This window comes from Adiantum capillus-veneris, chromosome 1 (assembly GCF_014529385.1).
Source record: "Adiantum capillus-veneris isolate H3 chromosome 1, ASM1452938v2, whole genome shotgun sequence".
In the NCBI taxonomy this organism is placed as follows: Eukaryota; Viridiplantae; Streptophyta; class Polypodiopsida; order Polypodiales; family Pteridaceae; genus Adiantum; species Adiantum capillus-veneris.
In genome coordinates, this window is record NC_140931.1 from 87,248,080 (window position 1) to 87,262,574 (window position 14,495).

Here is a 14,495-nt window from a genome sequence, read left to right on the forward strand (position 1 = left end):
AAAGCTTTGGGCTTACTTCCGTTTGTGGACTGATCACATAGGGCTTGAAACTTCCCTATACACGAGTGCCAACTCAAGTTCGCTACATCACTTCCAAGGGGGATTTGCTACCATATTATGGCAATGATGTGTGTAAACACACCTAGGACCATCGAGGCACTATTTTCCTTCTCTACGAGGTTTTCCCCTCTGCCTTGTATGTACGTCCATCACTCTAGGGCAAGCCTTATCTTTGTATTAACACACTTAGTAAGACTACTTTCTCTGATGGGTGCTCTTGAGCTTTTGCTTCATCTTCTTCATCTTCACGTACATTCATATTTCTAATAGAAAGTGGTTACTAGCAAGAAATCTCTCAATGGATCTTAGCCTAATTTATGGAGATCAAAGCGGCTTCAAAATGACATAGAAATCATGGTTTTGGTGTTCCAAGTTAAAACTCAGAGAAGCAGGTGTTTTGAGTGGATTGAAGAAAGAAGGCTATGTGTTCAAATCTCACCGCTGCTGACCGCTCCAAGAAAACGCAACGCGAACGACAAGGGGTAGCATGTTGTGGAGGGTCCAATGTAGACGGAAGTTAGAGTTCCAAAAAGGGACATAAGTGAGTCGGTTAGCTAAGCTTTTATTAGGCTAGAAAGAGACACTGCCAAACTTTGTGCCACGTGGAATGCACCTATAAAAATTACTAGGCAACGTTACACTCGAAGAGAAGAAGAGAGGAGCAGCAGGACCAGCAGCTCTCCATTGTCGACAAGATCATGGACGCCGATCCCCGTCATCAGAACGAGCTCGTTACACACACAAGCCTGGACCTTTGGGGCCACTCAGTGCACACCGCTTCTGTTGCTTGCATCCAACACATCAACTCCTACTACCAGGAGGTAGGCATTATCCCTTGTAATCTTTCTTTGTGTGCGTGCTGCGGTAGTTGTGTGTGTCCGTGCCTGACGCTCCTGCTTGCACAAGTACCTTGCCACAGAGAGTTCCAATATTATTTTGCCATGTGCATTTATAGGTGCTAGCTTACGGATCCAACCAGAAGACTATCTTCAAAGCAGTTGAAGAAGATTGCAACTGTGCCCTTGCCCACGTGCTTTCGGCTCTTCATTCCTTGAGAAGCAGCACTGATGAGGCCCTTTCCAGCATACAGAGTGCAAAACGATGCTTGGTAAATTGAGTTTTTTTGGTGCTTTTTTTTCAGTAGTTGGTAATTCGTCTTCTATGGAGGAGGGTTAATTGTATTTTTTTTAACAGAATCAGTCTTTATTCATTTCACAGACTTTATGTTGTATGTTGAAGGGGCTTGAATTTTGTGTAGGTGGTGAATTGGGAAGAGAACCTGTGCATGTGGCACCATAGGTTTTGACAAAGTTATGCAAATCTCTTACATGTACACACTTGTATGCATGCAGAAACTATATGGTCAGAATATGTAGTGGAAAATGCAATTAATGACACAAATTGGGCAGCAACTTGTGCTCACAAGCCGGAATGGGGAACAGATATGGGAACGAAGACAAACAGAACTAGGAACATTTTCAGAGGAAGGGGATGGGAATGGCTGGGAACGGATTTTATGCGCACACATAAATAATGCCCTTCTTAACAGTTAATGTTATAAATGCCAAAAGAAGGAAAAGAAAACCTACATGAAAAAGGTCCACCAACAAATATTCATGAAGAGAAATTCGTTTCATGAAATTTGATACAATATGATGAACCCTTATCAAGGCTCCTTAATAGATCCTCAAACTGGCTTCCCTTGGTACCTGTGTCAATCCCAATAGTGGGGTGATTGCCTGGATCGTCACCTTCAAAGCCATCAGCTTTACCATCCCTCCTCTTTTGTCCAAGTTGCCGGATTCTCCAAACCCCATATAGTATGGTGCAAATTGGCCTTGCGCCCTCAAAAACCAAGTCATTGGTTTTCCCAAGTCAGGATGTTCCTCTTTGTTGAAGCAATGTGACTGAATGAGCTCCACAATTGTTACAAATAAGAAGAGTTGATTACTCAACTGAACTTTATTCACCAATGGTTGCAACTTGGCACCTTTTTTTTTTTGACACGTATGGTAAAATTGCCAGACGTATGAAAAAGTCCACGTGTGATAAATATAAATTTGTTTAGTACTTTACCCTAAGTTTGGGGCACATAGTGTGCAAGTTTTCATCCTTTGCCCTAAGTTTGGAGCAACTGGTGTGTCATACAGGTTGGCACTCTCAATTTGTGTTGTATTCAGCATTTAATAGCCACTAATTGTTAACTAGTCTAGGCTACGACATCAGGATGGCATCAAGGTTTTACATCGGCTTATGAGTCTGGTTATGTAACATTTTTAGTCATCTATGACTATGTATGACTTTAATGTCACATGTAGCATGATTTTTTAGGGTGTCATATGGAATTTCTTGGGGTGTGAACTGTACTCTTTATTTGTACTTCCTTACCTTTATGCACTTGCCCTGCCGTATGGTTGCCATATGGACAAACTATGACCGTAGTCTTCCCACCACACACACAAGGGTCTGTTGTTGTGCTATTGGTCATCGCATCTGCTCTGAAAAACTTTCTTCTATGATACCTGAAATCTGCAAGCTGATTTCAGATAAGTCTTTGCGTTGCTAAGTTTGGCTGCAATTGGTAAAATACTTTGTCCCAACCTGCAACACTTGCCCTGCCGTATGGTTGCCATATGGACAAACTATGACCGTAGTCTTCCCACCACACACACAAGGGTCTGTTGTTGTGCCATTGGTCATCGCATCTGCTCTGAAAAACTTTCTTCTATGATACCTGAAATCTGCAAGCTGATTTCAGATAAGTCTTTGCGTTGCTAAGTTTGGCTGCAATTGGTAAAATACTTCGTCCCAACCTGCAACAACTTTTGAATCTATGTCCTATGTGCCTGATCGGAATTGAGGATCGACGTTGAATGTTGCAGTATACATGGGAGAGTAACACAAGTCCCACCTCTCCTGGTATAAATCTTTTAAAACTTGGTGATGAGATTTGTTAGGTTGTATTTGGTGTTGTTGCTCTATAAGTTTGTTCATTGCCTCTTACATCTTTCCAATGCAGGGCTGCAATGCATCAGTCATCGTGAGCATGTGGATGATTGGCTTTCCTAGACGTACTATGGGCCTTCTCCCACTTGTTAGGATCACAAACATGCTTTGCACACGACTTCCATGTGGCTATAGAGGAACTTATGAAGGTAATGTGTGGTCATGCAAGCAGAGCTCGACTTCATCGAGAGGAATTGAAACAAATAGGAGGGAGGATCTCTCGGCAACCTAAACTGTCTATGGGCATGCATTGGATGAACCATCGACCGTAGCTAATATCCGGCAGTGCCCCCTAATTGGTCAGTGTCCGAGGATGCGGACGTGCAGTTGTAAGATCAAGTGTCCCATACCACCCAGCCTCTCTTCCTCGAGGTGACCTCGTGCATGCCTAGCCTCAAGGAGCAACCGCTAGTACTTTGTCAGTGGAGGGTGCTATATACAAATGAGGCCTTGGCCTCCTTTTATAAGTGACCAGCCACATTGGCGGGTTCACACTACGCTTGCTTGGAGATTGGACATTCATTTGTTGGTGTCATTGACTAGGTCCCCTCTTGTGTGATAGGGACATAACATACTTCTTAAGAATTGTTTATATTCTTATCAATGAAGTGGGGATACGCTTTCAAAGCTGTAATTGACTCCTAAGTAGCAAACCTTTCAACCTGGTCCTTCCATTTAATTAAATACTCATTGTAAGCACATCATTGCGAATGACGAGTACGATGATCTAAAAATGCCTCTAGTTTTTGAGGAATATACTTTGTTTGGATAACTTCCCAAACATTTTCCTCATAGGCACACAACAATGTCTGCTTCACTTGGTTTTTCTTTAGGCGGCTGACAGGAAATATTGGATGCACACTAACATCTGAGGGAAGAGCCAATTTTGTATTTGTTGCTTAATTGATTGAATGAATTGAGGACAATAGGCTCCTTTAATAGGAGGTCAAAAGACATGAACGAAGTCTTCCCTAATCACGAACAGACACGTCCTTTGGATGAATAGACATGTCTTTAGGCGACCAACTACAACCATTGGGTGAAGGGACATGGCTAGACATTGAAGGGGTGATGAAGAGGTGTGTCTATGAGACGAAGAGGCACAACCAATTGAGGGCAAGGGTCTCCTTGGTTGGTCACTCTTCGCATCCTCAACTGGAAAGAGGATCATACGTACAAACATGTCAGAATTGTGACATTTCCTTCCATTTAAAATAAAATTCATTTGTCAAATTAAAGTAGGCCGCTTGTCAAAGAACTGTTGAAGGAGGTTGGGATATTGTTGCATGTTTGTAGAATCCGACTCGTTTTGATCCATCTAGTTGACAAGAAATTCTGTTGTGATTTTTTATCTTGTTTCTTTTTTATGAATGTCAAGAACCTTTTTTTGGAACAAGAATAATATATTCATCAGGCAAATCTCCTTGAATGTATTGTTTGAGCTATGAAATGCGAAAATTTGGATGAATCTTTTTTCCTAAAGGCGGAAGTTCCAACTTGTAACTGACAATTGAATTCTTCTTGATGATCTTGAAAGGTCCATAGAAGCGAGATTGCAACTTTGAAGAAATTGGTTTTACAGTTTTGTAGCGATGAGATGCTACATATAGCTTGACCAAGTCGCCTTCTTGAAATTCTACATGACGACGATGCTTGTTGGCGTGCTTTCGATATTTTTGTTGAGCATAAACCAATTTTTCTCAAACTTGTATATGCACATCTTGCATCTCTTGAACCGGTTGATTTGCTAACGCTACTTTGTGTTGAAGAACAAAGTTCGTAGGCACGAGAAGAGTAGGCTCATATGCTACTTGAAACAGAGTCATACCAATTTTTGAATGAGGAGAATTGTTGTAAGCAAACACCACAAGTGGCAAACAATCTTCCCAAGATGCAGATCAAATTTGAATTGAAGCATCTCTTCCGAAACTTGATTAAGTCTTTCTGTTTGACCATTTAAGAATGATAGGCTGAACTAAAGGAAACGAATTATCTTGCATTTTGTGAACCAATTGATGTGCTACTTTGTGTTGAAGAACAAAGTTCGTAGGCACGAGAGGAGTATGCTCATGTGCTGGCAAATAAACTTCCCAAGATGCCATCGAATTTGAGTTGAAGCATCTCTTCCAAATTTTGATTAACTCTTTCTACCTGACCATTTGTTTGAGAATGATAGGCCGAACAACAGATTTGTGCCAAGAGACTTGAAAAGAGACGTGCTTTGTCTAAAACAATGAACTTCGGCAAGCCATGTAATCTAAAACCATGTCGCACAAACAATGACTCCTTTCTTGCAAGGAATAAAACATGCCATTTTCTAAAATCAATCAACCACCACAAGAATTGAGCATTGCCTTTGGGTGAACGAGGCAAAGTGGTGATAAAATCCATGACGATGCTTACCCACCATTCTTGAGGTAGTGGCAAAGGTTGAAGTAAACCTTGAGGAAGCTATTGAAAAGCTTTAATTGTTTGGCATGAGTTACAAACTTGATAACATCCTACATCTGAGGCCCAAAATATACTACTAACACGATATATCATGTTGGTTCCAAAATGAGCAGCAAAAGTGACCTCATAATGTTCCTGTCAATGGTGCATTGTGAGGGATGTAGATGCAATCAATATAATACAACAACTCATCCACGATTGTATAAATTGCAAATATATTCTCTGCAGGAGTTGAGTCAGAGAACTTGAAAGCTTGAAAGGCATGTTTAACATCTCGATACGTGAAGTGTTGATTTTTGAAACACGCAATAATTTCCATCAGCACATCAATTATGGAAAAATTTGTGGCTCGAGGCATGCTTAAAGCATCTACAATCACATTCTAAAGACCATACACATATTGAATGATGAAGAGGCTTGCTGCCCAGATGAAGCATAGCATCAGACATCACGATGATCATTTGTTCGGCGATTTGGCCCAGACCTTTCTCGATTATAAGTACTGCTTGAGGATTGTCTTGCAGAAGATTCTGTGTGAGAAGTTGCTACTTGGCGAGGAAACCGAGGCTGAAAGAAATTTTGTCGAGAAGCTTGTTCAGAACATTAAGATCTAGAAAAAGGGCGTTGATTTTGGTAAATTGTCCTCTGGCCTTGCGTTGAGAAGAGCGGACATTGTTAAAAGATCGGTCACCTGATGAAAAGTTTGTGTTAGGGCATCGATCATCACCAAGATGCTCGACATAGGCAATGACATTATCCAAGGTGACGGGATCAAATTTATGAACATCCCTTAGGTTTGGCTCAAGATCGTCAACGAAACTGTGAAGTTTATTGGAGAGGCCGAGAATCTCTATCTCCAAGTCAATTTCTAGACCTTGGAGATGTACGCGGCCAAGGAGATGGTTAGGCTCAGGCAATGCAGAGAGTACCGGGCATGGAAACTTGCATTGCGGGCTGGAAGGCCTTGCAAATCGCGCGCCAAAATCTGTCCTTTGAGGATGTGATTTTCCCATTTGTAAACCCACGATGCCACCAAAGGAAGGCAGTGTCCTTTAATAGAGAGCTAGCTAATGCCTCCACCTTGCTCTCAATCAAATTTGTGTTGGAAAAGTAAACCTCTAGCTTGAATAGCCATTGGTCAAGCACGTGCTTGTCGCGGGCGACCAGTGTAAGGTTCGTGTAGCTTGAAATCTAGTTTCTTCTTTTCTGTAGTGTTTTAAGATTTCATAAATTAGTTTTAGTTTTTGGTTATCGACGTTGGCGAAAGCATATGTTTTGTCTTTGTTGTCCACCGAAGCAGCTAATGAATGTGTTGGCGAAGGTCGCCGTTAGGACCGGGAAAATGTGTGTGACTGCATCTGGTCTAAGTGAGAAGTCATCAAGGCTAGGCCTGTTGAGAAGGCTTGTTGAAGAGCCTCCATTTGCTCCCTGAGAAGTGCTAGAGGATCTACATTCTGGTCTTCGCCCTCCTGTGAGTATGATGGAAAGTTAGAGGGAAGAGCGAGGCGAAGCTGAAGATGTGTGTGGACTGTAGCGAGGTGAAGGTGGTGTTGAGGAAGAGATGAATTTTGTTAAGAATGCCACTTCAAGACGGGAATCTTTGATGTCTTCTACCTCGTTGGCAGGAGGCGTGCAGGTTGGAGTGAGTGGAGTGTAGTCACTAGTGTGGGACCAGAATCTTGGTGTGCACATGCACCATTGGCTCTACTGAGATGACATTGTTTATTGTATCCACGCGACACTCAATCAAGGAGTATGCCAAGTGAGGGTAGTCAAGGATGTTGGGTTTTCCAAGCCCGTGGGAATTATCCCTTTTAAAGCATGCAGTTAAAGTCCAGTTTGCATGTCTGGGTTTGCATGGCTACAGCTATATGTAAGGCTCTTTTTCAATCAAAAAATATATAGCGTTTTTTTTTGGTGTGTCGAGATCTCTCTTCTCATCTCGTTCTTCTTCTTCCTCTGCACGTTTCACCTCTAGCCATGGATCCTCACCGCTTGCATCCTCCATAGCCGTTGCAACCCAACAACTGGTATCAGAGCCTGATGCGCTCTTGGAGGCCTCAGCTCGAAACGTTGCTTGCAAGAAGGGGAATCCGGCTCGGCAAGCTGCATCAATTTGAGCACAACTGCCAAAGCAAGGAGGAGCTCTTGGCGCTGGCAAGGCAAGTTGATCCTGCATTCAAAACGCTGCCAGATCCCAAGCAAGAGCACAGGCATAGGCAGGCACTTCAGCGTGCATCTCAAGAGGCGCCGAAGTGTTGCAGGCGTCAAATTGCAGGCAAACAGTTCCTACAAGGCCATAGTTCTATTGCATATCAAAAGGGGTTCAAGCTGCATTGATAACGCCTTCCAATTTGCACTCTACAGTCACCTACGAGCACCCTTTGCCATTGACGCTCCTGCCCGTTTGACTGCTACAGAACGCGCCATTTTTGGCTTTTTTACTTTTAACCTTATTTGATCATTAGGCCTCTAATCAAGAGGGCCTTCACACCTATAAAGGCTGCAATAAAAGTAAAGCCAGCTAAGGTGGACAAAAACATTAAAAACTCCAGGTGGCAAGCCCAGGTTGTAGGCATGGCAGGCACAACCTTGTTTAGCCAAGCTATTGGATTGCTTCAGAAGTGGTTCTACATGATTACGACCTACATCAACTTGTGTTATCTTGCAGTTGACGACATCACCTTGCCCTTTGGAGAATTTTCTATCACAGAACAAAGCCTTGGTTCTCTTTCTACAGCTTCATATCAATCAAGCAACCCAAATACTTGTTCTCCAAAATTCTCAACTATAGAGATGCAAAATTTGGGGTGTGATGCCGACATTAGGTGCAATAGTTTTGGGGTCAAGCTCGATGCAACCAAGCTTTATGGGTACCTACTTGATCAGTGCATGAAAGATAGCATCAATGCCAGGAAAGCTTATTCAAAGGTTTGCTTAGAGCACTCGCTACAACAACATATAAAGAGTCCAAAATTGTTTTTGTTAAGTGTCATAGATTTATGCTTTGTCTTTTGTCAACAAAATTACCTTTTGTTTTCAGTCAAAGCCTCTTTTACTTTATCTGTTGTCAGCCATATCCAAATTTTGTATGGGTTATAGACATTGCCACCACATATGAGTGGTAAGACCTCCCAATTTATCAGTTTTTGTTCTCAAGTCCCATTTTTGTCTCGCTTCTCATGAGGTTACTGGGTACACCTGAAACCCAAGGTTTGGTAGTGAACCAAAAACTCCATTTTTGGTAGCTAATTTTTTGACCCACACCCTATCTGTTCAAGGGGGGGTTTATCATAGCACCAGGTTATGGATACACCAGAAATCCTTGGTTGTGAGAGAACCTAAAACTCACGGTTGACCAGTACACCAAAAACTCGAGGTATCATGAGAGGGTCTGTCTAGTTCGGGCTTGAGGGGGGGATTGTTGGGTTTTCCAAGCCCGTGGGAATTATCCCTTTTAAAGCATGCAGTTAAAGTCCAGTTTGCATGTTTGGGTTTGCATGGCTACAGCTATATGTAAGGCTCTTTTTCAATCAAAAAATATATAGCGTTTTTTTTTTTTTTTTTGGTGTCGAGATCTCTCTTCTCATCTCGTTCTTCTTCTTCCTCTGCACGCTGCGCCTCTAGCCATGGATCCTCACCGCTTGCATCCTCCATAGCCGCTGCAACCCAACAAAGGAGTCTTGACTGGGTACTGACCAAGGATGTTCTTGAATTGAGGAAGACGAAGAGGCTCCCATGTCAGAATAATGTGCCCAACCACTCAACTCACACCTAAAACTATGATGCATGGCCATGTCACGTAGGTATTCCTTAGGAACGGAAATAGCAGGTGGTGCAGGCACAAGAAAAAAGGAGGGGGGTTGGAACTACTGGATCCTTTGCGGGGAGTTCCTGCAAAGGGTAATTTTCTGGTGCAAGTTCTCGCTCGGCAAGCACATGTTCTGGGATGGAATCTTGAAGGGGTTTCGCCTCTGCAACTGGGAGGTCCTCCGAGCTCTGGAGCGAAAGGAACAGGGGGAGGATCGTTGGCAGGTGAGTGAAGAGGTTTCCCTCGGGAGAAATTCTTCTGGGGCGACACGCAGTGAGTGCCAGCGTGGTGCAGGAGGGCCTTCACTCTAGTCTCTTTGCACGTGCTGCCTGCCAATTCTTACGCAGGTCCATTTTGCGCTGGCCCGCTGGGTGTTTTTTACAGAAGATTAACCTTTGGGTGTCCTGAAAATACGCCAGTGCTGGCTGAATAATACACTAGCGTAAAACCTCTTCGCAAGGTGAAAAGTCGCACGCGAGGCAGCCAGAAAAAGGGCAGCTTGGAAGGGGGCCATGGGGAGGATTGCCATTGATAGGGAGAAGAGGCAGCACTGGTGGCTTTGCTACTGCAACTTCAGCGTGTAGAGGGGAATTGGGCCAAAGCACACCAGGGTGTGTAGAAGCATGAGAGAGGTTATTCGGGTATGTTGTGGGAGAGAACACTTGTGAAGGGGAAACAACCACCCTGGCTCCATCACCAGATAGGGAAAACCATGCCTTCGCTCTATGCGTCTTTGTGCCTGGGACATAAGTGTGAACAGAATGGAGTGCTTATTGCCATTGGTGACCTCCATTTTGCTACTTCCATACAATTGTGGTAAAGGGAGAGGGTGAAGAGGGTAATGGAAAAGGTTAGAGGCTTACAACCTGCAAGCTTGGGAAAAATTTGCTTTGATACCACTGTAAGGATTTTAGTCCTACTTAGTGTTTCATACTACTTAATTTGTGTGGTTAAGCTTGAAAGTTGAAATTTTCAAATTAGACTCAAGAGACTAGAACACGGTTGCTTGATTGTTTGATAGAATGAACGAAACTAAATAGAAATGATGAACAGATAGTCATGATTAATCACGAACAGACACACCTTTGGACGAATAGATGTCTTTATGGGGTGAAGGGACATGGCTAGTCGTCGAAAGGGTGTGGCTTTTGATGAAGAGGTGTGTCTCTAGGACGAAGATTTGCAACCAGTTGAGGGCAAGGGTCCCCTTGATTGGTCACTCTTCGCATCTGCAATGCGAATTGGCAAGGAGATAGGATTGCACCAACCACATAATCACAAGAATCCGTCTCAACAACAAATGGTTTGCTCGGACATACGCTTTGTAGCATTGGTGTAGTAGGGTTTCAGTGTCTTAAAGCTCTCATGGAGACACCCATTCAAGATAATAGGAGGGTTACCTCTATGGCAAGGTGCTGAACTCTTTGGTCCTTTCATTCTGTAACTGGAAGGGCGCCACGTGCTGATAGAAAAGAACAACCGAAAAGAACTTTAGCACTTCACACTTGAACTGGAAGGAGATGATGGCGATGCTGACGACGACGACGATGACGACGTTGTCGATGGCTGAAAATCTGAAAACGCTATGTGTTTTGCTGGAGATCTGCAACTGTGGCGGTTCTACGGGGCTGATCAGCAACCACCTATGCATGCAAAGGCTGAACTGCAAAAACGCTGGCTGCTAGGTTGAAAACTGAGCGCTGGCAGATCTGCAACAATCGGGTGAATTGCGGCGAGGATCTGTGACCTGATGGTGCGGTATGGCGAGGCTAAGGGACTGATCTGCAAACGCTGGTTTAATGGGCTGAAAACGCAGGTCTTGCTGATGCAAAAATGCTGGGCTGCTTCTGGAGAAAAGACTGGAGATGCTTGAGGGTGCTGCCGATCTGCGGGTGCCTGCCCTCCGTGTGTCTCTCTGCCTCTTTTGCTTCTTCTATTGGCGCTAGGCCTCGTTATATAGCCCCTAGATGCTGGGTCGAGCAGTCCAAATGAAGCCCCACGTATTCTGACCCTCGGAGCCATTATTGAGGAGGGGAGATCACGTGGGAGACGGCTCTATTTTTGCTTTGTGGACTGCCGCAAAGCCTTCGATACAGTGCCTAGAGCTAGATTGATGCGCAGACTTCAAGAGATGGGGATACCCAAAGAGTTGATTTGGGGGATCATGGCTCTATACAAGTGAGTAGTGGGGCATGTACGAACTCCAGAGGGGATTTCTGATTTGGTTCACTCCACTATGCTATTTCTTTTTTGTTATGTACATGTGTTGTTTTGCACACATTCGTTCACACATTTCTGTTTACGTACATATGTACAACGACACATGATTACATTGCTGCAAGCATGCATCGTAAAAGGTTACATTCGTCCGCTTATGACTGACACATCATCAAGTAGTCCATGCTTAAAATAGTACTATTTCAAGTAAGACTTGCACATCTAATAGACCTGCTGATGGTGTTTGCTCTTTTATGTGCTTTTCCAGTCAGCACATAGCAATAGTGTATTGCCATGTTTAGTATCTGGAAGGCCCAAGTTGTATGCTATGTTGTTCTGTATATCCATCTAGATTTTGTGCTGTCAGATGAGGCTTGTGATAATTTGTAGGTGTCTCTGCTCTCATGCAGTTACACGCAACATCATATGAAAAGATGGCATTGATTGCTGCAGAAGCATTAGTTGCAGCACAGTGGGAAGCAGCATTGGCTGCATATTCCACGGTGTGTAATGGTTAAATTACTTTTTTTTGGTGACAAGTTTTGTGTTTGGAAATGAATCAATTGAGTCAGTCTTGCCTTCCAGATTTTGGACCACTATCCGAAAGATTTATTTTCTCTGAAGAGGGCTCAGGTGCTTTGCTTCTACATGGGAAAATGTGAAGAGTCCTTGAGGCTATCTTCCAAGGTTAGCACAGCAAGACAGTTGTTTGTTTCATGCATTGCTAGCTGTTACGTTCTCAATTCAATTCTTGACCAGGTCCTACCCTCCAACAAAGAGGAGGCATACATTCATGGAATGCATGCTTTTGCGCTTTTAGAAACTCGTCGTTTTGCAGAAGCTGAGAGAGCAGCAAGAAAAGCTCTCATGATAAGAAGTACCGACAAGTGGGCGCAACATGCTGTACGAATAGCACCTTCTTTCCCTTGTGTATCTTCTTGCTTTCTGAAGACTTTGAATCTGGACTTCTATGCTGTTCCTTTTGCAGCTCTGCCATGTGCTTCAATATAGATGTTTATTTCCAGAAGTGGTTCAATTTATGGAAGAAAACAAAGATTCATGGAGTAACTGCTGCTCTTTTATGTAATTGTGAGAGTAACTCAATTAGCCGCTTTCTTTTGGTCAGTTGTTATGAATATGTTAGATACTTGTACTAAAATAGAATATTGTCTAATGCGTCTGCAGGTACAGTCATAATTGGTGGCATTTAGCTGTGTCTTACCTGGAGTGGGGTTGTATACATTCTTTAGACAAGGTCTTTGGGATTTATGATAGTCATCTTTGGCCTGCTAAATGTCAGGATTTGGGCGGTTCTGTGCAGGTCAATGCCTAATGCACTGCTTTCCTTAGATTTTTTGATATTCTTGTGATCTAATTGAGGTTAATAGTAGTAATTAACATTGTTGTACTTTCTCAATCTTGCATTGCTTTTGCGCTTTGTGGTGTTGTCATAACTGTAGTGGACTGTAGCTACATTCTGTTCATCTACTTCAACTGATTTTTCAGAAAACAACCTAATGTCTCTATGGCAGGCTCTGTTGAGTGCACTTGGCCTTCTTTTACGCCTCCATGTTAGGGGTTTTACCGATTGGGTGCAAATGCGTATTCAGCCAGTAGCCCAGCAAGTCTGCAACAAAGTGAGTCCTCTTGACCTCATGATTATGTACAATATACAACAAATTCAAGTTTTAGGAACCGGTTACCTGACGACATGATATTTTGATATGCTCAGTCAGATTGGCACAAGGAGAGACTTCTTGACTTATTAATGATTTGGGCATTGGCATATGTGAATGAATACAGCATCTCTTCTGATTTTGTAAAACAACTTACGCAAAGGTAATTCTTACAGTTTCGTAACACAAATCTGGTCCCATTTCTACTTCTCTGCACATTGTCTAAATTGTGCTTTGTTTGTTCTTTGTATACTAGAGTAAGTTCTCTGAATCAAACCAAGCGAGAAAGCTTGAAGGCGTTCTTGAAGGTACATCCTGGTCTTCTGGTATTATTTTCTCAGTATGCTTTTCAGGTTAGGACTCTCAGATTCTATGTACATCAAGACGAGCTCTGTTTTTCGCAAGAAAGATACTATCAAAACTGGCCTTTGAGACAAATCCATGTTCAAAGATGTAAGTCCTAGGGACAGCAAAACACAACACAAGGGTCGTTAGTGAACTGAATGTGAGGCTGAATCCAAGGCTATATGCTAGAGTAAGTACAGCTCAATATAACTCTAATCAGCTCCGTCCACTAATAATAGGTGGGTGACCTATCTCAGACATCTGAGTTCACAGTGTTAAGTATCCCGAAGATACCCTCTGTACCAATAGATCTTTGACAGCCTCTGCCTTGTAGACAATGCTGATGATTTAAAAGGATTGCATGAATCCTGTGGTGGTTGTGAGATCGTTTGTCTCTAGGGGCCTGTTGTCTCTCCTTCTGGCTTGGATCTCGGAAGTCATGCAATGGAGAACGGGTCCAGGACGGCAGAAATTGGGAAGAAGGTTGGTGCAAAAAGTGACAAGAAGAAACCTTTTTCTGTTTATGTATAGCACAAAATAGAACACTATGCCCACAAAATTACGCCAAATAGACCAAAAACACGAGCCATATTCGCAAAATGCGCCAATCAAGCATTGATGGTGCATCGATAGATAATATGTCACAAAATGATGACATGGCATGACCAGCCAGACAGATTGCGGATAAAATGTCACAAGTGTTCCAACTTATGGGGTCCCCGTCCAATGGGGCCCAGGGGACACAAAGAATTAAAGAACTGAAGCTCAAAGTTGTACCAACTTATGGTACCTCGGCCAAGGGGGCTGAAACCCTAAAGACCAAAAACTTGCACTTTGAAAGAGAGTTCCATAAATCGCCCTGACATGTTGATGTGGCAGATTGTACGGATGCTGACGTGCGGGTTGCACTGAAATTCTGTGTTTTGTGC

The 14,495-nt window shown here is 43.1% G+C and overlaps 1 protein-coding gene across 1 annotated transcript in view; it reads left to right on the top strand.

Moving 5' to 3' along the window:
• The first annotated feature begins 702 nt into the window (after positions 1-702).
• Positions 703-14,495, top strand: part of LOC147465128 (uncharacterized) — a 40,751-nt gene continuing 26,958 nt past the window's right edge. Inside the window, exons 1-10 of the mRNA XM_086518310.1 lie at positions 703-881; positions 1,016-1,168; positions 11,956-12,048; positions 12,131-12,232; positions 12,305-12,448; positions 12,534-12,628; positions 12,731-12,866; positions 13,078-13,182; positions 13,278-13,384; positions 13,478-13,529. Of these exons, the coding sequence (XP_086374436.1) occupies positions 759-881; positions 1,016-1,168; positions 11,956-12,048; positions 12,131-12,232; positions 12,305-12,448; positions 12,534-12,628; positions 12,731-12,866; positions 13,078-13,182; positions 13,278-13,384; positions 13,478-13,529 (1,110 nt within the window). The 5' untranslated portion in view covers positions 703-758. The remainder of the gene's footprint in view (positions 882-1,015; positions 1,169-11,955; positions 12,049-12,130; positions 12,233-12,304; positions 12,449-12,533; positions 12,629-12,730; positions 12,867-13,077; positions 13,183-13,277; positions 13,385-13,477; positions 13,530-14,495) is intronic.